The 20,802-nt window shown below is 53.5% G+C and overlaps 1 protein-coding gene and 1 long non-coding RNA gene across 3 annotated transcripts; one reads left to right on the forward strand and one right to left on the reverse strand.

Moving 5' to 3' along the window:
- Window positions 1–29: 29 nt before the first annotated feature.
- On the reverse strand, window positions 30–15,499 carry EPHA1 (EPH receptor A1). 2 transcript variants are annotated; one of them, XM_042248960.2, is made up of 18 exons: window positions 15,355–15,499; window positions 14,278–14,345; window positions 9,319–9,600; window positions 7,945–8,350; window positions 7,552–7,707; window positions 6,889–7,233; window positions 6,630–6,757; window positions 6,233–6,383; window positions 5,688–5,784; window positions 5,401–5,468; window positions 4,521–4,646; window positions 3,473–3,658; window positions 3,244–3,305; window positions 2,913–3,119; window positions 2,593–2,742; window positions 2,141–2,334; window positions 470–601; window positions 30–364 (listed from the first exon to the last, which is right to left on the reverse strand). In XM_042248960.2, the coding sequence occupies exons 1-18, from the start codon at window positions 15,443–15,445 to the stop codon at window positions 286–288; spliced, it is 2,928 nt and encodes a 975-aa protein (XP_042104894.1). In that variant the 5' UTR covers window positions 15,446–15,499; the 3' UTR covers window positions 30–285. The 2 variants fall into 2 exon arrangements, with proteins under 2 accessions (XP_042104894.1, XP_014950903.3); XM_015095417.4 differs by having other exon boundaries at window positions 446–601.
- On the forward strand, window positions 14,194–17,157 carry LOC121819463 (uncharacterized). Its single transcript, XR_006059724.1, has 3 exons — window positions 14,194–14,654; window positions 15,141–15,169; window positions 16,932–17,157. It is a non-coding gene; the product is annotated as an uncharacterized LOC121819463 (long non-coding RNA).
- Window positions 17,158–20,802: the final 3,645 nt, after the last annotated feature.

The following is a 20,802-nucleotide window of genomic DNA, read 5'->3' on the forward strand; positions in this document are numbered from 1 at the left end:
GGGGATTAAAAAAAACACACACAAAAACCTGGGGTGAAGTTTCTGTTTATTTACAAAAATATATATGTATATGTATATAATATATATTACGCCCTCCCCCAACTCCCACAATTCACTTTTTTACTTCTACCCAACCTCCCTTTTTAAAACAAAGAGACTTCAGAGAGCTTCAGAGGCAGTTCCTCGGGAAGCAAGCAGGAGCAGCACTGACGTCCTGTGTCTGGTGGGTTGAGGGACCTGGGTCCCATCCTTGCTCCCTGAGGACAGGGAAGGGGAGGGGAAGGCTCAGTCCTTGAAGCCCTGAATACTGTAAAGAATGCGCTTCTGGTGGCCCGGGAGCGTGATCCCCATCTGCACCAGGTCCCTGTGGGCAAGGAGAGGGGCTGGGTGAGTGCTGGGGCTCCATTCCCAGCGGCCCCGCCCTGCCCGGCCCCAGCGTCCTCACTCGGCCGTCAGGTCCAGCACGCACTCCATGGTGTCCAGCCCGGCGGAGCGGAAGTGCAGGGCATAGCGCTTCATTCGGATGGACTCCAGCCACTCGGCCACACTCCGGTAGGGGATCCCGTCGGAGCCGCTCAAGCTGGGCAGGCGAAGGGTCACCCTGCGGGGTGTGGGGGGGACCCCTTAGTTGCACGCAATGGGAGATGCAGGGCTTTCCTGAAACGGGCTCAGCCTCCGTGCCTGTGCGGCCGGTCTGCAAGCTGGGTGTCTGACACAGATTATATAGACTTTGCGGGTTAGCCCGGGCATTGTCTCTCAACTCATTTCCTGGCCTGTTGCCTGGCAACAGCTACAAGGCAGGCTGACAGTCGTGTGGCACTGACAGACCTGGGGACAAGAGGCAGTTTGGAGGTCCAGACAAGGGACCACCGGCCCACCAGCACTCCAGTGGCCAGCTCTGGGCAACTGATGGGGGCCGGTTAAGACGCGAGGATCAAGTATCCAGGTTGAGAGGAAGCAGGAGGTGGAGAACAGAGGCCCAGGAAGGTGGATGTAGCCTCGCCTTTTCTCAGGGTGGCCCCCGGGAGTTCTGGGAGCAGCCCCCAGCTTGCCACCTCCAACCTTGTCTGTTATTCTTGCACTCTGACCCCCACAATACAATGAGTGTTCCTGTTCTGAAGCCAGCTGGGGCCAAAAACCATTAGCAAAGTAAATCTGCTGGGGGGAAAATATCCAACATTCCAGAAAGATTAGCACATGCGGTCTCCAGTGCACGAGGGAGTTGTGCTCTAAAAAGATAGTTTCAAAAGTTGGAACTGGGAGCACGTTTTCTCCCAGAAACAAGGTTATATATGGCGGTCTGATACAGAGGCCAGCACACCAGAGTTGCTTTACCCGATAAAGCATTTGAAGCCGTGCCTGTTTCTCCCATCTCACCCCTGCAACCAGTCGATCCTCTATTCTGGCACTGTTTTCGGTAAAATACATTTCTGACCATGTCCCTCCCATGGACAGTTAAAAAAAAAAATTGGTCAGGATCAAGTCCAAACTTCTCTGCACCCTGCATTATTTGCAGCTGACACACCCTTAGCTCCCCAACCCTTGCTGTCGACATGACCTGGGAGCCTTCCCAGACCCCACAAGGTTGCTTCTCTCAGTCAGGACACGCAGCCCCCCACTGGCTCTTGTCGGTTTCTCTGTCTTCCCTTCCCCATTCTCAGGGACCAAGCCCCCTGGAGCAGGTAGCAGGTTGGCAGCCACTTGCATAAACTTTCTCTCTCAGTGTGCTTGCTTCCTGTGCTGCGCTTGGTCGCTCAGTCACATCCGACTCTTTGCAACCCTGTGGACTGTAGCCCACCAGGCTCCTCTGTCCCTGGGGATTCTCCAGGCAAGAATACTGGAGTGGATTGCCATGCCCTCCTGCATGGGCTCCCCCAACCCAGGGATCGAACCCAGGTTTCCTGCATTGGCAGGCAGATTCTTTGCCACTTGAGCCACCAGGGAAATCTCCATCAAACTAGAGCTATCAAGGCTGAGACACTGTACCTCCTCCATCAGAGCAGACTCTTCTCGAAAGTGCAGACTGGAACCCTGCCTCTATGCCTGATTCTTGGGAGCTCCACAGGCCCGGCGCTCGGTGCATGTGGCTGATGCCCGTTTCCATTCTCCCAGACCTACGCTCCCCACCCAGCGTGGTTACCTGGGATCAAAGTTGGCAATGGTTCGCAGGGAGTGGGGGTTGGCCTGCAGATGCTCCAGCTGTGCCTTCAGGCGGTGGAAGGGGGGCCGGCGGGCACGGTCATAGGCCCAGCAGTTCTTCATGAGTTCATAGAGGGGGGCAGGGCAGTCCATGGGCGGCGGCAGCCGGTACCCATCCTCAATGCTCTTCATTACCTACAGCGAGGAGGAGGGCAGGAAGCTAGCCTGGCAGCCCAGGAGGAATACCTCTGTGCACACAAGATCATTGCCACAGAGCCTCTGAACCCTCTGACCAGAGTGGGCGTGGTCAAGACAGTAGGGCATGAGGTGAAGGGGACCAGAGAGGATAGGAATGCAGATAAAGGGTGAGAAAGAAAAAATCAGGGTATTTGTAGGAAAGGGCCGTGGAGGATCTGGGGAGAGGACGGGAGGTGTGAGAAACACCAGGCTCACCTCCTGATTGCTCATCTCCCCATAGGGCTTGTCCCCGAAGCTGAGCACCTCCCACATCACGATCCCAAAGCTCCACACGTCGCTGGCCGTGGTGAAGATCCGGTGGGCGATGGCTTCAGGGGCTGTCCAACGGATGGGGATCTTCCCTCCCTAACAGGGCACGTGGGGCAGAAAGCTGAGGAGTCCCAGCACTGAAGGGCATGGGAGGCTACCGTGTCCCCGTGACCATGCCTCTTGTGCCCTGTATGCACTGACTGCTGTGCGTACAGCGTGTAGTTGTGGGTGTGACTGTGTATGCGATAGGCGCATAAGGCTCTAACCTGGGTTTCATAGGTGCCATCGAAGTTGTCCAGGAGGCGGGTCAGGCCAAAGTCAGACACCTTGCAGCACAGGTTCTGACTCACCAAGATGTTCCTGGCGGCCAGGTCCCGGTGGACATAATTGTGGTCACTGAGGTAGTTCATGCCGGATGCTATGCCCTGCAGCATGGCCACCAGCTGCCCAGGCACTAGCTGGTCCTCCCGCTCCTGCGGCAGGGAGTGGGCGAAGTCAGGGGCTGGGCCGGGTCTCCTCTTCCCAGAACCGGGGTCTGTGCCTGGGCGGGGCTCTGTGGCCAGTCCCCTTTCCCAGCTGGCCCTGTACCCTCCTCACCCTTAGGAAGGCATCCAAGGCTCCATTCTCCATAAACTCTGTGATGATCATGATGGGTTTTCCTGAGACACAAAGCACACATCACCCAGCAGCCTCCACCCCTTCTGCACCCAGAACCAGACTTCCTGCCTCTGAGAGCACAGCCGCCCTCCACTTCCAGTGGTCTCAGCCCTCCTCTCCCACCCCCTCCCCTGGCCCCTGCAGCTCTCTTGGACCCCACCCCTCATACTCTTTGTGACCACGCCTTCCAGGTGCAGAATGTGCGGGTGGTTGAACTGGCCCATGATAGTCGCCTCTCGAAGGAAGTTCCACCACTGGCCATCGGGAGATGTGTCTTTCAAGGTCTTAATAGCCACAATCTTGCAATCCTGGCTGGGGAGTCTCAGGGACCCCCGATACACTTCCCCAAACTCTCCTGGGTGGCAAGAAAACAGGGTCGCAGCCGGATACACTGTCAGGCTCCCGAGGGGGACAGGCAGCGACCTCCCCAGTCCTCCAGTTCCCTTTTCTTCTCTGGCCCAGAGGATCAGAACCATGGTGTACCCTCCTCCCTGAGACAGGGCTGGGCTGTACTTCCCAGGGCCGGGCGGGAGCCTGAAACAGGAGGGCAGCCCTGTAAACTATTTAGCGCTGCCTCTCCACCTAGCACAGTTCCGGTGCTCAGGAGACACTGGGCACGGGGGTACCGTGCAGTGGGGCTGGACTGTGTTCACGAAGGGCAGGCTGGTCAGGGTCAGTACACAAGTGACTGGGGAAGCTGACCACTGCCGCCTCTCTTCCGCAAGCTCCTCCAGGCACAATTCGGCCAGCTTGGCTACACAATCGGCCAAGACACTGCCGAGCTTTGTTCTCTGTTCAGATCCATTTCCCCTGGTGACCCAAGGGATCAGGGCAGCCCAAGGACACTGGGCCCCTGGTGGGGTGGAATGCGGGAGGCCCTGAGTCCCTCCCACATTTGGGAACCTTCTGAGAAGAGCCTGAGCCTGGGCACAGTGACCCTCTCTCTTGACAGAGATGATGTGTCTAATGCTCTTGATCAGAAATTCCACAATCACAGAGACAGATGGTGCAGGAGGTGGGGGCTGCTCCAGGACACCTGATAAGGGGGTTACAACGTGAACACGGTAGTTTCAGGACACAGGGTACAATGGGGAGGAGACTCATCTGGGAGCTCCTGGGCCAGAGGAGGGGCCAGCTGGGCTGCGCAGGGAAGGGCTGGAAGGAAGAGGCCTGCTGGCAGCTCTGCGCTGCCACACAGAGGGGACCACAGGGCTCACCTTCCCCTATGACGGTGTCCACGACCAGCCAGGCTGGGTCGAGCTCCTGGGTGAAGTCCAGGGCTCCCTGGGCAGGGTCTTCATACGCCTGGAGGTCAACGTAAGGCTTTAGCCACAGCTTGTCCTCTGCAGACAGAAAAGGGTGGACTCAGCCCAACTCCAGGGGCTCAGGGGTACTGGTTCAGGAGGGGCCAGCAGTGAAAGACAGTGAAGTGAAAGAGAGTCTCCTCCCTCAGCAATTAAGCCTCCACAGCCCAGTCACTCCTCCTGTGTCTGCATGCAAAGCTTGTGTGTCCTCGCCTCCCAGGGACCAGAGCAGCAGGCAGGAAGCCAGACATGAAACGTGTTCCCGGCCTCGAGTGACCCAATCTTCCCGAGGATCCTTGACCCTAAGTCCTTGCCTCCCTCCTCCCCACAGCTCACCACCCCGCTCCGGTCACTCACAGCTCATTCACATTCCCAGACAAGCCTGGCTCCTGCCCCGTGACCTGGATGGGCCCCAGACTCCCCCTTTGGTGAGGTACCTAACGAGGTGACCAGTGGGAAGCCCACATGCCTGGAAGGAGCCTTTTCCTCCCTCCCGGCCTCAGCCCACAGACCCGGCCAGGCAGGGCAAGGAAGGCGGCCCAGACCTGGGCATTTCCGTACGGTAGCTCTGACAGCTCACAGGTAATTGCACGGAGCCTCTGGGGGACTATTAGTACAGAGTTAATTAACCAAAGTTAATTAAGGAGTGAAACACCACAGCCCCGGAGACAGCAGAGCCCACTCATGCCCCCAGAGCTGCGCTAGCAAATCTGGGTCCCTGGGTCCCGTCCTAGGAGCACCTCCCAACACAAATGCTCACACAAATGTGTGCACACAGGTGCTCCCGGCTCACCTCGGTCCCCATCAGCGACACGATCTCGCTGCCTCTGCTGCCTCTGGTGCCGTTGCCGCTGAGCTCTCCTGTCGGGGTGGGGACCAGGGTCTTCAGGGGTCCAGGACCACCTCAGAGGCCCAAATGCTCTTTGGCTGAGCCCTCCCCAGAAATAACAGGGGGTGGGAGGGGACACAGGAGTTTTGGGACTAGGGGGTGGGAAGGCTGTTGGGACTGCATTCAGGAGCTTCTGCCTGGGCACAGGGGACCCAGGGTGGGGAGGGGAATTGGGGGCACAGGAGAAACACCTGGAACGGAAGACCAGCATCCCGAGCAGCAGAGCTACGCCCAGCAGCAGCCCGAAGATGATGGCCACGATCTCGCCTCCAGTCAGGACACTGGAAACTGCAGGCACAAGGGGTGAAGACGTCGGGGGCTGCTTAGGGCCCCCAGGAATGATGGAGGTTAAAAGGGCACATGCAGGGGGGTATGCATCCCCCAACCAGGGAGATGGGTATGGGTGTGGGTGAGAAAGCCTGTGAGAAGGGCCCCATCCAGGGACCATCAGCTTGGGCTGCCACCCAGTGGCCCCTGACCTGAGAGGTTAGGAGACTGGACCGATGCCGGCCGGCAGTATATGGCATTAGGATGTATGTCTGAGAAAGAGGTGTGGTGTGAGTCTGTATGGAGCTGTCCACCCAGGAAGCTTCTGTGTGTGCGTGTGTGTGCGTGCGTGCGTGTGTGTGTGTGTGTATACAGGAAGGAGGTCACTAACCGGAACAGGGTCTGAGAAGCCTCAGGGGGATGACAGGTGCGTGTGTGTCTGGGACAGAACACAGAATAACCCACTGACCTGGTGGGCTGGTCCGAAACTCATGGTCAGCGGAGAAGGGGCCGGGGCCCAGAGGGGTCACCATGCGGACTCTGACGATGTATGTGGTGTCGGGCTGCAGTTCTGTCAGCAGGACTCTGGGCTCTAGAACCATCTGGTACCGCTCTTCGTCCTGCAGATGGGGGTGCTCATGTTATCTGGGCCATGCCACACCAGACCTGGTGGAGGAGATGGGCAGTCCTGGGAACATGCGGGAGGGGAGGCTGGGGAATGGTCAGGGCAGGGCTCTTGACGGGATTCTGCCCTGAGACAGCCACACAGGTCACTGCGGGCTGTCTTCTCCCATCCTGCACCCCAGGCTAGGAAATGTCAGGTGCGACCAGGCACGGACACTGGAGACGTTTAGTTGCATTCTCACCTGGTTCAGCACGTGCAGCTCGTAGCTGAGGTTGCCCCCGGGGCTGCGGGGCCGAGACCCTGCCCAGGTCAGCTCCAGCTGCCGGGGTGCCTTCTTCACCAGTCTCAGGGACAAGCCTGACAGGGACTCTGCAAGTTCAGAGGGAGGAAATCACTTAAGTAGCTTCTGTTGGCTTCTCACCCATCAACTTGTCCCCATGGTCCTATGCTCCCCCTACTCCCCATCTTCTCCAGGCCTTGCTGGCCCACAGGCCCCTCACCTGCAGACCCCATGTTGATGCTGAGTGAGGCGCTGGCAGGCTTGGAGGCACCCAACCCCGACACGCCATTCTGGGCTTCCACATTGAAGGTGTAGTTGGCGTGGGGGTCGAGGCCGTCCACACGCACTGAGGATGCTGTCAGCCCGCTAGGTCCTGCAGAGAAGCGCACACCTGCCCCGCAGGGCTGGCAGGGCCCTCCGTCCAGCGCTGCTCCCTGACACTGAGAACACTCCACATTGTATCTGATATCTTCGCGTTCCCCCAGGTCTGCTGGGGGTTCCCAGCGCAGGGAGAGCTGAGTCCCTGAAATGGAGAAGCTCAGATTTCGGGGGGTTGAGGGGGGACCTATGAGAAAAGACAGGCCATCAGGAGGGGCCAGCGTTGCTCTCTCCCCAAGCTGCTGGCTCACAGCCTCCTCCCAACACCCTGATTCTCAAAGTCCTCCGAAGTTCCTGCCAGATTTGATTCCTAGTGAGGAAAAGGTAGCTTAACTGCACCTCTGTGCTCTCCTAGGAGAGCAGGGGTGCGGGCTGAGGGCATTAAGTGGCTGGCACCCTGGATGGTCCCAGTATCTTATAGGTTCTGGAAAGTTCTGACTCCAACACAGGCTTAGCCACAGTCCTGTACCCCCTCACAGACAGCCAGGCCCTGGCCCCGACTCACGTGTGCATGCAGCATGGGGCCCCTCCCCAGGAGCTCGGTAGTGCCCACTCTCACAGGCACATTCTGTGGCCCCTTCAGCCTCGGCTGTGCTATGTTGGGGGCACTTGAGACACTGGGGCGCATCCACATCACTCCGATAGGAGCCGCTCGGGCAGGCTGGAGAGAGAATGCCACAGAGCCAAGATTGTCCAGCATTTTACAGGCAGAATCATATCCCTCCCTCCAATCCTTTGTGCTAGAAATACCCCGGCACATGTCTCCCTATGGCTGTTGAACACTCAGTGTAAAAGTCAACTGAGATGGAGCGTCGGCTTCCTTCCGGCCCTTGGCATCTGGGAGTCCCTCCCACAAGGGGCCCCTGCAGGTTCTCCCCACCTCCTCAAGTCTTCTTACCAAGGCATTCTTCAGCATCGCTGCTGCCCTCCTCATACCCAGGCTCACAGTGGCACCGCCCCACTGGTACCAACCACTCGCCATCAGGGCTGCAGTGCATGAGGGGCGCACCCGAGGGGCCAGGGCTGATGTGCGCGTGGGGCAGGCAGGTCCCTGCCACTTCGGCCAGCCCCCCAGGTCCAGGCAGAGTGTTGGGGAATTGGGCCAGGCCATGCACAGTCTCAGGGCAGCGCTGGTAGAAGACCCGGACGGACACCAGGGCCACGCAGGCACCCGGGTTGTGGAAGGCAAGGTAGAGGCCTCGGCGGGTCAGGCGGCCCAAGGAGCAGCGCTCCACGTTCATCTTCACGGCTCTGGATGCGAGGTCTCGGACGGTGAAGCTCTGGTCGGCAGCCACCGTGGTTACCTGGGAAGGAGGCAGGGGATGAGGGAACAAGGCAAAGTTGTGCTTCACTCCCACATCGCAGAAGGGACTGCTTGCTTGACACTTCACAATTTATTCAGCCATCAACGGAAGGCTGATCATGTGACAGCTACTGAACCAAGCATTTTTATGTGCATTAATCCTGCAAGGGGGAATGGATCACCTCCCCACGTGACAGATGAAGAAATTAAGGCCAAGAGAAGAAGAAGAAACGTGGATAAAATCACCAGCTACCACCTGGTGGGGCTGGGGTGGGAACCCAGGCTTTAGGACGCTACAGCTCTGCTACTTCCCACCATTCACAGGTGTTCCCAACCTCAGTGGCAATGAAGTGATCAGTTATAAAGTACGTCATTGTTCATTTCTTACTAATAACCAACTTTACAACAGCTGCTCTTTGGAAAAAAACATGAGAGTACATCCTGTAATAATATGCTCCCTTTTCTTTCGCATTCCAGTATGTTTTCTTGGGTAGGAAAGAAAGGGAAAAGATTAGAGAGTGGCCTGCAGAGAACTGTCTTCTTACACAACTCCTCTAGGTACACTTATGGGCGTGTCACACACAGCTGCGGTGAGCACCGATGTAAAAAGTCCAAATACCTCTCCCCTGCCCCCACCATGCCATGCTCTTATCTCAATGGATGCTCATAAAGGCCTCTAAAATAGATGAGGCTGGCACTCATTAATAATAATAAAATATTTTTATCACCATTTCAAGACAAGGAAAAGCTCAGAGAGGTTAAGTGACACTCCCTGTGTCGGGACACAGCTGAAAAGGTACTCGAATCCAGCCGTTCTGATTTCTAGTCCCATGTTCTTTTTGTTATTCCACACCTACACCCTCTTCCCGTTTTTGCCACCTTCTCTCTCTCTGAGCAGAACAGGGTCATGGAAGGGAGTGGGGCAAGGATGAGCATCAGGGCTGAAATGGCCACAAGGGGCAGGAACACCTTCTGGAACAGGGGCCGCCGGAGCTGAATGCCCACGTCCTGGTCACTCTCCATGTACAGGAGGTTGAAGGTCTCCTTGCAGCCCAAAGGCCCTGCTTCCCCGGGGAAACTCTTGCAGTCCCGCACGGTAAACTGCAACTCCACGTGGACGCGTGAGGCCTCCTCTCCCCGGTAGATCCAATTGGTGCGAAGCCAGTGGTCAGTATCTCTGCCTTCTTCCACGGGGCAGTCCTGGTACATGTACAGGGGTGTCCCGTTCAGTATCTGCTGCACCTCACTCCACTGTGAGAGGAAAATCAGAGTCAGCCCCCAAGTCATCAACACCTACTCCCCAGATACTCACTTTCTAGAGTGGAGGCAAGGAAGCTGGTGTCAGAGCTGTACAGGTTCACACTTCTTGTCCTGCTCTCTCTCAACCCCCAAGCACCAGAATAGTAGGGTAACTGCTTAAGATTGGGGACTTATTTGGATATAGCATAAGCAAGACAATGGGCTTCCTAGGCGGTGCTAGTGGTTAAAGAACTCTCCTGCCAATGCAGGAGATGCAAGAGATGCAGGTTCAATTCCTGGGTCAGGAAGATCCCCTGGAGGAAGGCATGACAACCACTCCAGTATACTTGCTTGGAAAATCCCAGGGACAGAAAAGCCTGGCGGACTATGGTCCAAAGGGTTGAAAAGAGTCGGACATGACTGAAGCGGCTTAGCACATGTGCAAGACAACACCTCCTCAACAATCCTGGCCGGCCCTGGACCCTTCAGTGAGCCCACTCCAACTCTAAGAGTATGAGTACCATTTTCACCTATTTCATCAGCAAAGCTGTCAGATACCCCAAAGGCAGATTTTGGTAGCAAAAGCTCACTCACAGACTCTTTCTGCCTATTTGTTCAGAGGAGGGGAGACTACATATGACATGAAGGCTCCTGACTTCTGGAGGGCAAGAGTAAGCATAGAACTCTTCTATATGAGGGAATCTCATCCTCTCCAATGTTCCTTCCAGTTATGGCCACTATCAAAATCAACAATGGAAAGAGCTGGTTGGACTCCTAGACATCATCCAGTTCACATTGCTTAACTCTTTAACATTAAAAACATGTTTAATCTTAGTAATAATAATGATGGCCAGCACTAATACAGTGCTCATCAAGGGCCAGTCACTCTTTTAAGCATTTTGGATGAAGAAGCTGAGTAACAGTTCAGTTAAAGGACTTACTTGCTCAAGGCATCAGCTATTAAGAGGAGGAGCTGGGAGGTGCACCCAGGGATTCTAGGCTCCAGAGTTTATGCTCTTAATCATCATGTTTCTATGTGCTTATTACGAAAAGCCAAAGAATAAAAACCTACATAAAATAAAAAGTGAAATTCTTCTCGTCCATCCACCCATTCTTAACAACCTGGAATAAAGCTTCCCAGATAATTTTCAATGCTTCTAGAGAAATACTTGAATGTTTTCTCCTGCGCATGTTTTTCATGGTTTTTTAAACATATACATTTCATTTTATAACCTACTTTTTGCTTTTAACAAATAGTCTTTGAAAGATATCCACAACAGTGTGTGCTGCTGCTGCTGCTGCTGCTAAGTGGCTTCAGTCGTGTCCAACTCTGTGTGACCCCATAGACAGCAGCCCACCAGGCTCCCCCGTCCCTGGGATTCTCCAGGCAGGAACACTGGAGTGGGTTGCCATTTCCTTCTCCAATGCATGAAAGTGAAAAGTGAAAGTGATGTTGCTCAGTCATGCTGATTCTTAGCAACCCCATGGACTATAGCCTACCAGGCTCCTCCGTCCATGGGATTTTCCAGGCAAGAGCATTGGAGTGGTTGCCATTGCCTTCTCTGGCAACAGTTTATAGATCTACCTAATTCTTTTCAGCAATTCATAAAATAGTATCTCATTGTATGGATGCACCATAATTGATATAATTATTTACCTATTGTTGGATATTTAGGTAACTTCTAGCTGTTTAAAAAAAATGTTAAGTAAATATGTTTAGATTTATATGATTTCTATAGAACTACTATATATCCAAATTGTCCTTCACAGAGGCTTTATCAACTTACACGTCCACAGTGCAGGAGGTGCATTTTCTCAAAACTTTATTAACACTGGACATTAATGAGCTTTTTACTTTTGGCCAATCTCATGGACAAAACAGCTTCTGGCCATTTTAATTTACCTTTCTTTGGGGAGGAGGTTGTGGCATTTTTCTTTTGCTCACTGTCTATGGGTCTTTTTATGCAGTTATGTTTTCATAACTTTGCCCAATATTCTACTGTCATCTTTCGAATCCTTTCAGTATCCAGCTGGATAAGCTTTTTTTTTTTTTCTTCATTACAGATACTATCCATTTGTTTGAAATGTATATTTCATATATTTTCTCCATCATACCATTTAATTTTGCTAATGATGTCTTTACATTTTTTTACATAATAACATTTTTTTCTTCTTTCCTTTTTCAGTGTTATGTAAATATTTTGCTTGGGAAGCTCTCCCATCCCAAATTATAAAGATCTTCTACATTTCTCTTTCTTATAGGTTTGGTTTTTGGTTTAGATTTAAGCTTCCTAGAATTTATTTTTTTTGTGTATAGTGGGCTTCCCAGGTAGGGCTAGTGGTAAAGAACCCACCTGCCAATGCAGGAGATGTAGGAGACGTGGGTTCGATCCCTGGGTTGGGAAGATCCCCTGGAGAAGGGAATGGCAACCTACTCCAGTATTCTTGCCTGGAAAATTCTATGGACAGAGGAGCCTGGCGGGCTACAGTCCATGGGGCAGCAAAGAGTCGGACACTGAGCGACCGAGCACATAGTGTGAAGATGTAACTTTACTTTCTTCCTTTAAAAATTAGGGACACTGAATTGTCAGTTTATCAACTAGGCTATACCTTGCACATTGATTTGCAATTCCAATGTTATCACAGACTAAAATCTCAAGTGTGCAGGTTTGTTTGGGGACTTTCTATTCTGTTGCATTGGCCTGAATATTCTTGTGCAATACCAAGTGTTTTAATTATAACTGATGTATAGTATGTTCTGATATCTGGTAGGACAAGTTTTCTATTTCATTATTCTTCTTTTTCAAAAGAATTCTCAGCCATTCTTAAGCATATTCTCTGCTAGATGAATTTTTAAGAAGCACTCAAATTCTATAAATTATTTCATTGATATTTTGGCTGCAACCCCCTTATTGTATAAAGAAGAGACTGAGGCCCATAGCAAGCTCACTTTCCCGAGGATTTTAATTACTACTTGCAGTGTTGGAAAAGGTGAGGAAAAGTGCCATGAACTTAAAAGTTCGGGGTGGTGTGGTGCAGGCGCAGAAGTATACGTCGCTGTGAGGCACGTATTTTTTGTATTAGGGTAGGGGGTTCGAAGATAGAACAAGGGGTATCCCAGCTACAGCGACGGCAGGCAGCAAGGGCCTGTTCTTAGGGAGCTGTGATGGGGAAGCCGGAGTGGAAGGCTTAGGGTGGAGGTCAGGTGGAAAGGTGGTGGGTGGTTAACGCACAGCTCATTAGCTAGACTGCCAGGCCTGCAGCTGGAGCCAAGAGAAGCAGATGTTTGCAGCTGTAACTCGCTTCCCTTGGTTCCAGCAGTGACAGATGTGGGAGAAGCAGCTGCCTGGGATCCACAGCAAGGATCCTTTCACTTATCACTCTGGTTGCTGGCTGCTACATAGGTCTGCTCTGGGGAGGCTGAATTTGAATGTGTGTGTGTGTGTTTTGAAAAGACGGGGAGGGATGGAAGGGACACAGCAGACAGTGGAAATGTGCCTGCTGCTGTCTTCTTGCCTTGCTAGTACAAAGCTGTTTAGCCTGAGCTGCAAAAAGGGCCTTGCTTCCATTCCAGCCCAGTTAGGGGAGACTTATTTGGGTGGGGAGTGGCAGGGGTAGCCCCTGGGAGCCTGCAGACGGCCCTGCAGCCCTCACTGTGGAGTGGTGAGCTGGTTTATGAGATGCGGCACCTATTAGAACTGGCCTACTCCAGGATTTTCCGAGCAGCCCCTCCTGTAGGATACCTTATGATTTAGTCTATTAATTCTAATTACAGGCCACTCCACGGGAGAGCCCAGAGTGGAGCCAGGACCCTGTGATCCAGAGGGAAAGAAACCAAGTAATCCCAACGCCAGAAATGGAGGCTGGATTCCTACTGCTGTAGGAAAGAAAAAGGGACACCCAGAGAACAGAGTCCAGGTTCAGAGGGAAGAGGCCTGAGGCCAGAGTCCTGGAGGCTGTGGCACTTGCGGAGACTCCTGTGGTCCCAGGCCCAGCTCTGCTGAGTGGCAGCTTCACTCTGGGACTCACAGGATCTTTCCCCTGCTCACTGGGTCTTTGGAATATCCAACAACTTAGAATGCATGGTGTACCTGGGCTGGGGAGAACGGAAGGGCCAAAGGCTCTCTAATGGGGCAGCTTTTAACTTTGAGAGAGTCATAGATGCTTTGAAGAAGGTGATGAAAACTCTGGCTCTCCTTTTCCAGACCAAAAAAAAAAAAAAAAAAAGTCCACATACAGCTACCTAACTCTGAATACTCTTTGATGGGGGCCCCTGACCCCCTGAAACCTATCTGCGCAACTCCACTGGGATGGATGGACCCCAGATTGAAGACACTCTTCTGTGTTTGGGTCTCAGCCCCCAACCATCCCAGGGATGGTCCATTCTCTTCCTAGGGGGGCTGTCGCTCTCATCTTCCTCCAAGTCCTTGCAAGTATTGAGCCCTTCCTCGCTGGGGCAGGGAGAGGAGGAGCCAGGCAATGAAGCTTTCCCCATGGGGTGAAGCCTGACTCCCCCCCCCACCACCAGTCCCATTCAGGAGGCTCTGACTCACCTCCCCTCCCCTCCCCCTCCCAGAGGAGACACTTCCAGTTTTTCCAGCTCTTTTCTCCGCTCCTCCACCCACCTCACCATCCCATTTCCCAGTGGCCGTCAGCCTTTAGCCACCCCAGATGCCCCCTGACACTCACCCCATCCTCTGGGGGATCCAGGAGCCAGCCCAGCTCTTCCTGTGCCTTGCTAGTATCCATTAGAGTGACTGAAGGTGGAGAGAAAGGGGGCTGTCATCTCTGGGGGGGCCCCACATGTGCAACTCACATTCCTTCTCCTGGGCCCACAGCCCTGAAGCTTCAGCATCCTGTACCCTCACAGCTGTAAGCTCCTGAGGTTTAGGGGAGGAGAACCTCCCCGGAAGGAGGACTGAAGAAGAGCTCCGGCGCTTAGTCTGTCTTCCTCCCAAGTGTGAAGGGAGAAAGGCAGAGTGGGGCAAGGGTTGGAGGGCTGAACCTTTGGCCAAAGTCAACGGCAGGAAGAGCAGTCCCAGCGAGGCTGGACAGCCTCTCACTCGGTAGGGACTGTCAGGTGTAGAAATGGAGGGGCGGATGGACAAGAGAGGAGCTTGGCTGCTGGGGATTGTTGAGTGGGTGGGTAGAATGTGGACAGGGGACTCTGGAGCAGCATCCTGGGTGGGGGAGCTGCCTCCCCTTGGCAAAGGGCCTGGCCTGCCTGTAATTGAGGTGGTGGAGTGGGGTACAGGCACAGCCAAGAGTCCGGGAAGCGGGGATAGCAGGATCACAGAGCATGCAAGTGTCCACAGGACAGGCTTGACCTCTGCAGCCGGGAGCCCCTGCACCTCACCCACCCCCAACTGCAGGTCCCTCTGTCCCCGGGCTTAAGATGGCATAAGGGGACTTCCACCTCCGACTTCCGAAGGTTCAGATCTCTGGGTTGGGAGCCTGAGGCTGGGAGTGCTTGGGAATGGAGAGTCCCCAAGATTGCTGGGGTGGGAGGTTGCTTTCAGCAGAAACTCACTCTCCACCCCCACCCCAACCAGGAGCAAACTGCTGGCCAGAACGGAATGGGGTGAGTGACCCGGGAAAGCAGCTGTTTGGGGTTAAAGGCCAAAGACTGGCCTGGCCAGTCGATCGCCTGGCAGCCGGGCAAAACAAGAGCACTGGAGAGGGGCCTCGAGGAGAGGGCCTCTCTGGAATGCCGGCTCCCGGAGGAGGAGGGGGCGGGGGGGGGGGGGGGGGGGCGGGGGTCTGTACCTTCCACGGCGCGCGCCCCCGGGGGCAGCGGGGCGCAGAGCAGCAGCAGCAGCAGCAGCAGCCCGAGCCCCAGGGGCCAGCGCCGCTCCATGGCGCTGGGCCGGGACCTGGGACCGCGGCCCGGACGGCGGGGCCAGGTTGCGAGAACTAGGCTAGCCCGGCCGGCCGGGCGGGGGCGGGGAGGGGGCGGGGCCAAAGCCCGGGGCGGAGTCCCGGCCTCACCTGGATCACCTTCTTAAAGGGACAGGAGGGCAGGAAGGAAACTTGTAAAACAGGCTATAAACTTCAAAAAAACCGGAGGCGCCTTGACCGGAACGAGACAGCGGGCGCCGCCTAGTGGGTGGGATTGGGAATCGACTTGGCTTCGTGCTCCTTTGGACCCTAAACCCATCCCTGTCTCCAACCGGCCTTTGGCCTATCTACACCCTGGTGTCCCCTCCCTTCTCCCTTTCTTCAGGGCCCAGCGCTGTAATAGACACCGGGAGGGGGAAAGCAGGGTAAAGAGACACGTCTTGATGTTCCCATCGGGGAGGCTTAGGTGACCATCATGTAAGGCGAGGTCGGTTGGAAGCAAGTCCGGGCGGGGGCTTGGTAGGTGAGTCTTGAGGGAGGAGACTTGGGTGAGCTGGGTTTTCTGGGTGGCAGAGATTGGGCAAGGCGTGAGCGAAGGCCCGAGGGCAGGGAGCCTCAAGGTGCCTCTGGGAGTGGTAAGGGACCAGTCTGACTGCTGGGCTCAGGACTATCGTCCTGGGAACCAGGCGGGAAAGGCAGGTGTGGGCCCAGGCAGGGAAGATCTTGGTAAACGCGTGAAGGAGTTTGCACATTAGTGCGCACTTTACAGAGCGATGGGAGAAACTGGTGAGGGCTTCTGAACGCAAGTGGTAACAGGAGCTACTGGTGTAGACAAACGGCCCTCGCCCCTGTTGGAGACTTTGTTGTTTTAGTTGCTCAATCGTGTCCCACTCTTTGCGACCCCTCGGACTGTAGTTTGCCAGGCTCCTCTGTCCATGGGGTTTCCCAGGCAAGAATACTGGAGCGGGTTGTCATTTCCTTCTCCAAGGGATCTTCCCGACCCAGGGATCAAACCCTCATCTCCTCCACTGGCAGGCGATTTCTTTACCACTGAGCCACCTGGGAAGCCCCTGTTGGAGAGTGCCTCCCAGTATATTCAATACATGTTTCTTCAGTTTCCACTCTGCTTGCGAACAAGCTCTGAAAGCTTCAAAGAAGAATCCTTGCTCTAAACAAACTATTGTCTGAGGAGTGTTTGCAGGGGCTGGGGCATAAAGCAAGAGCAGAGATGGCTAAAGTGACAGATGGGAGGCACACATTAGGGGTGACAGTAGCTCCAAAGGGAGTGATTGCCCACTGAGGACCGGTGGTCAGTCCATGACTGGGGCCTCCCCTTCCTGCAGCCTTCTTTGGCTCCATCTCATCTGGCTGACTCATTCATGGTTTTTCTATCATTTGAATTGTTGCATGTTTTGGTCATCGTGGGGGAAGGGAGGTGGTGCGTTTTAGGTGCTTATTTTGTTTCAAAAAACTAATCCTTCTCATGTTTCTTTTTTTACATACAGATAAGGACAGGAGGAAAATGGCTCATAATTTCCTGGCCCAGGCTAGCCTCATTGGCATAAATAAATAAATGGAATCCAAGTACACTGGTTGGAAAATTCACATGGAACAGAAAAGAAACAAAACGGAAAGTAGAATCCTCTCTCTTCCCACCCTCCCGTTCTGGACCCCAGAGTTACCCACCATCAATTGTTTCTTGTTCACCCAAGATGTTTTCTCTATGGTTTTGTTGTTGTCGTTCAGTCACTAAGTTGTATCCGTATCCGACTCTTTGCGACTGCAGCATGCTGGGCTCCTCTGTCCTTCACTATCTCCCGGAATTTGCTCAAATTCAAGTGTTGCCCCTGTGGCCACACCATCATATACCTCCCTCTAGTCTCCTGCTCCCGTGGCCACTCCACCCCTCAACCCAGCACATACACGTGCTTTTAGGATATATACACAGAGGGAGCCATAGGATACGCAGGCTCTGCACCAGGGGCCTCTTTCTAAAGTAAAGGACTTTGGGAAAGAGGGGGAGGCTCCTGCAGGCTCCAAAGGCTCAGAGCTTTGTGATTTCAGCGGGGAGGAATGGGCGAAGGGTGCACAGCCAACAGAGGGGGGAAATGGAGCAAACTTTGGACAATCGTGCTAGGAAATAAGCCAGACTGCGGTGAGGTCATGCATGTGCTCCGTGGTGTGGTTCATTAAAGTTACAAGACCCTTGGGACTCAAGGGGGGTGGGGTGGGGGCTGCCCACGCAGGGAGAGGTGGAGTCCAGAGGAACCTGGCTTTTGTGGTCAGACTGTTTCTCTGGACAGAGTCTGGAAGTGTTGAAGAGGGGGAAGGAAAGCCCACGTCCAGCTGCATTCAGGATGAACCCCAACATCACGGTTCCTCATTCCCTTTGTTGTGGGAGGAGGCACGCCTTCAGTTTTGGCCTCTGTCCTTAACTAACAGTGCAGCTTTTTGGAGTCATTTCCACTCTCTGGACCTTAGTTTTCTTAGACCCAGATGATCTCTGAGACCATTTCCAGGAAAGACGATGGGACATAGAGTCAGAAGATGAACGCCAGCTCGTTCAGCCTTATGTGTCTCTGTTTCCTTAGCTACAAAATGCGATTAACCATTCCCACCTCCTAGGGTGGATGTGATGATCCTAAGAGGAGAAAGTACTTTGCTAACTGGAAGGTGCTGAGCAAACATTACTGGGCTTGGAGAATGACAGAGGGCCAGGACTTGGCTGACCTTCTCTTACCGGCCTCCCAGGTTATTCCCAGAGTGGAACAACCACAATGACTAAGACATCAATTTTTCTTTCCTTTTAAAAGCGACTTTATTGCAGGATGCTTTGCATAAATCACACCCAACCTGAGAGGACAGGTCAATGGGTTCTGACAAATGCGCATACCCTGGTAAGCCCTGGCTCAGTCAAGTTCCAGAACACTTTCTTCACCTGAAAACATCCGTGCCCTTTGCAGTCAGGCCCACCTCTGGCTCCAGGCTTTCTCTTTTGCCTGATTTGAAGTTTCACGTAGTCTCCAGAGTCTGGTTTGCTCCCTTCAGTGTGGCGTGTGTGTTATGTGTATCAGCAGTATGCTTCTCCTGTATGGATACCCTGTGATGTCAGCTAACAATGCAACGTGCAGGCCGAACAGCGTTCCCCTCCTCTGTTCTCCTGCGAGCTGTAGGCCTTTTAGTGATTAGGCCTTCCCAGAGGGATTCCTGTCCCTTCTCTCAGGTGAAGGGAACCCAAGTTATCTGGCTCTGTTCTCATTCTGCAATCAGGACGGAAAGTCTGCATGTCCCTACAGCCTTGGACTTGTGTGCCCTGGCTTCTGTCTTACAGCCCAACCTTAACACCATCCTGTTGAAGTTGTTCCCTGCATACCAGCTCATCTGGCTCCTTGGGGACATTGGCATTCGGTGAGATCCACCCAGCCTGGGTCAAGGCCTTGGACATCCATAATGCTCTGGATAACATGCAGTTTAACCACGAGGGGAACCCAGTGAGCTGCCAGCAACCACTGTGACAGCATCAGTACAAGTTGGTTTATCAGATTAGGATCAGGTCCCTAGCAAGGGCCAGCGCCGATGGGGCCAAAGCAGCTTTTGTTTTGGCTGCACGGGGCTGGCCTGCGCTTGTCGGCAGCCGGATCCGCAGACCGTGTGGGCAGTAGGAAAGGGAACAAACAGCCCTCTCTGTGTGGCATTCGAGCAGATTCTGCACATCTTTGATCACCAGGCTAGTTCGGCTCTTCCCTTTGCTTGTGTCTGGGCTCTTCCCCATCTGTTCTCTGATCCTGCTTTACCATCAGGTAACAGGGGCAGGATAATCATCATTACCATTTATTACAGCACCTACGCATGCTGCCAGGGCATTTCACATACATTATTTCATTTACTTCTCACACCAACCCTTTGAGGAAGGTATTATTAGTTCCATTTTATAGAGGCAAAAACCCGAGGCGCGGAGATTTAAGTTACTTGTTTAAAATCACTCAGTTGCAGAGCTAGGATTTGAACCTAGTTCTACCTGACTCTGGGGCCCGTGGCCTCTACTCAGGGTTTCCAGAAGCAAAGAAAGTAGGGGACCCCTAAATTGCTTTACTTTCCTCCATCCCCCACGCCACCCCTGAGAACACTGCGGATTAGGTCTGCCTGTTGCCAGCTTCATACAGTGGAGCCATCTGATAAGTATTCTTTGGTGTCTGAGTTCTTTCATTTCCTCTGCTGTTTGTGAGATTTCTTCATGTGGTTGCGTGCTGGTTCATTCCTCTTGCTGTGTGGTATTCATGTATCAAGAACATCTTATTTTTGAAGACCTCTTGACTTGTGGTTAAAGTACTACACTTGAACACTGGGCAACTCCCAGTGTTTATCCGGCTTGTCTGGGTGTCTCAGAGAGAGGCTTAATCTGCCCAGAAGGTACTTCCGCTTACGAAGAAGAAGTTTTACTAGCCTCATGGCTCCTTAATTGATTAAATACATGCAGAAGTGGTCTGTGAGCAATACCACTGGCCCAGTCACCCCCTCTGCCTCCTACCCACCCCTGACCCCTCCCTTCTTCCTTGTCATGTTGCCAAGAGGAAAACACCCGACGTTGTTTAAGGAGCTGCAGCTCTTTGTACCAGAAGTAGGACTGTTTCGAGATAAAGGCAGTTTGAAGTTTTCTCTGGGATGCCAGGAGCACAGCTGTCTACTAGAAAGTTCTAATATTGTCGCGTCATAGTCCCATGCTGTGCGGCTCAGTCCCTTCAGTCTTGTCCAGCTCTTTCTGACCTTATGGTCTGTAGCCCGCCAGGCTCCTCTGTCCATGGGATTCTCCAGGCAAAAATACTGGAGTGGGTTGCCAAGTCCTCCTCCAGGGGATCTTCCTGGCCCAGGGATCGAACCCCGGTCTCTTGTGTCTCCTGCATTGGCAGGTAGATTCTTTACCACTGAGCCACCAGGGAAACCCTTATAGTCGTGTGATCTTGGGCAAATCGTCTAGCTTTCCTGAGCCTCAACTTCCTCATCTACAAAATGGAAGAAATGGTGATCATGATGTTGGTTCTAAACTGCCGCTGCTGCTGCTAAGTCGCTTCAGTCGTGTCCGACTCTGTGCGACCCCATGGACGGCTCCCCCGTCCCTGGGATTCTCCAGGCAAGAACACTGGAGTGGGTTGCCATTTCCTTCTCTACCCCATGATAAATGAGAGTATAAATATGATATAGCACACAAAAGTTTTTTCCTGGCACCATGTAACTTAAGGATACTTCCTTTCCAATTTTGTGTCCTCCTTTACAGGGTTCTTGGTGGCTCAGTGGTAAAGAATCCACCTGCCAATGCAGAAGATACAGGTTTGATCCTTGGGTTGGGAAGATCCCCTGGTTCAGAAATGGCAACGCTCT

This window comes from Ovis aries, chromosome 4 (genome assembly GCF_016772045.2).
Source record: "Ovis aries strain OAR_USU_Benz2616 breed Rambouillet chromosome 4, ARS-UI_Ramb_v3.0, whole genome shotgun sequence".
Taxonomy (NCBI): domain Eukaryota; kingdom Metazoa; phylum Chordata; class Mammalia; order Artiodactyla; family Bovidae; genus Ovis; species Ovis aries.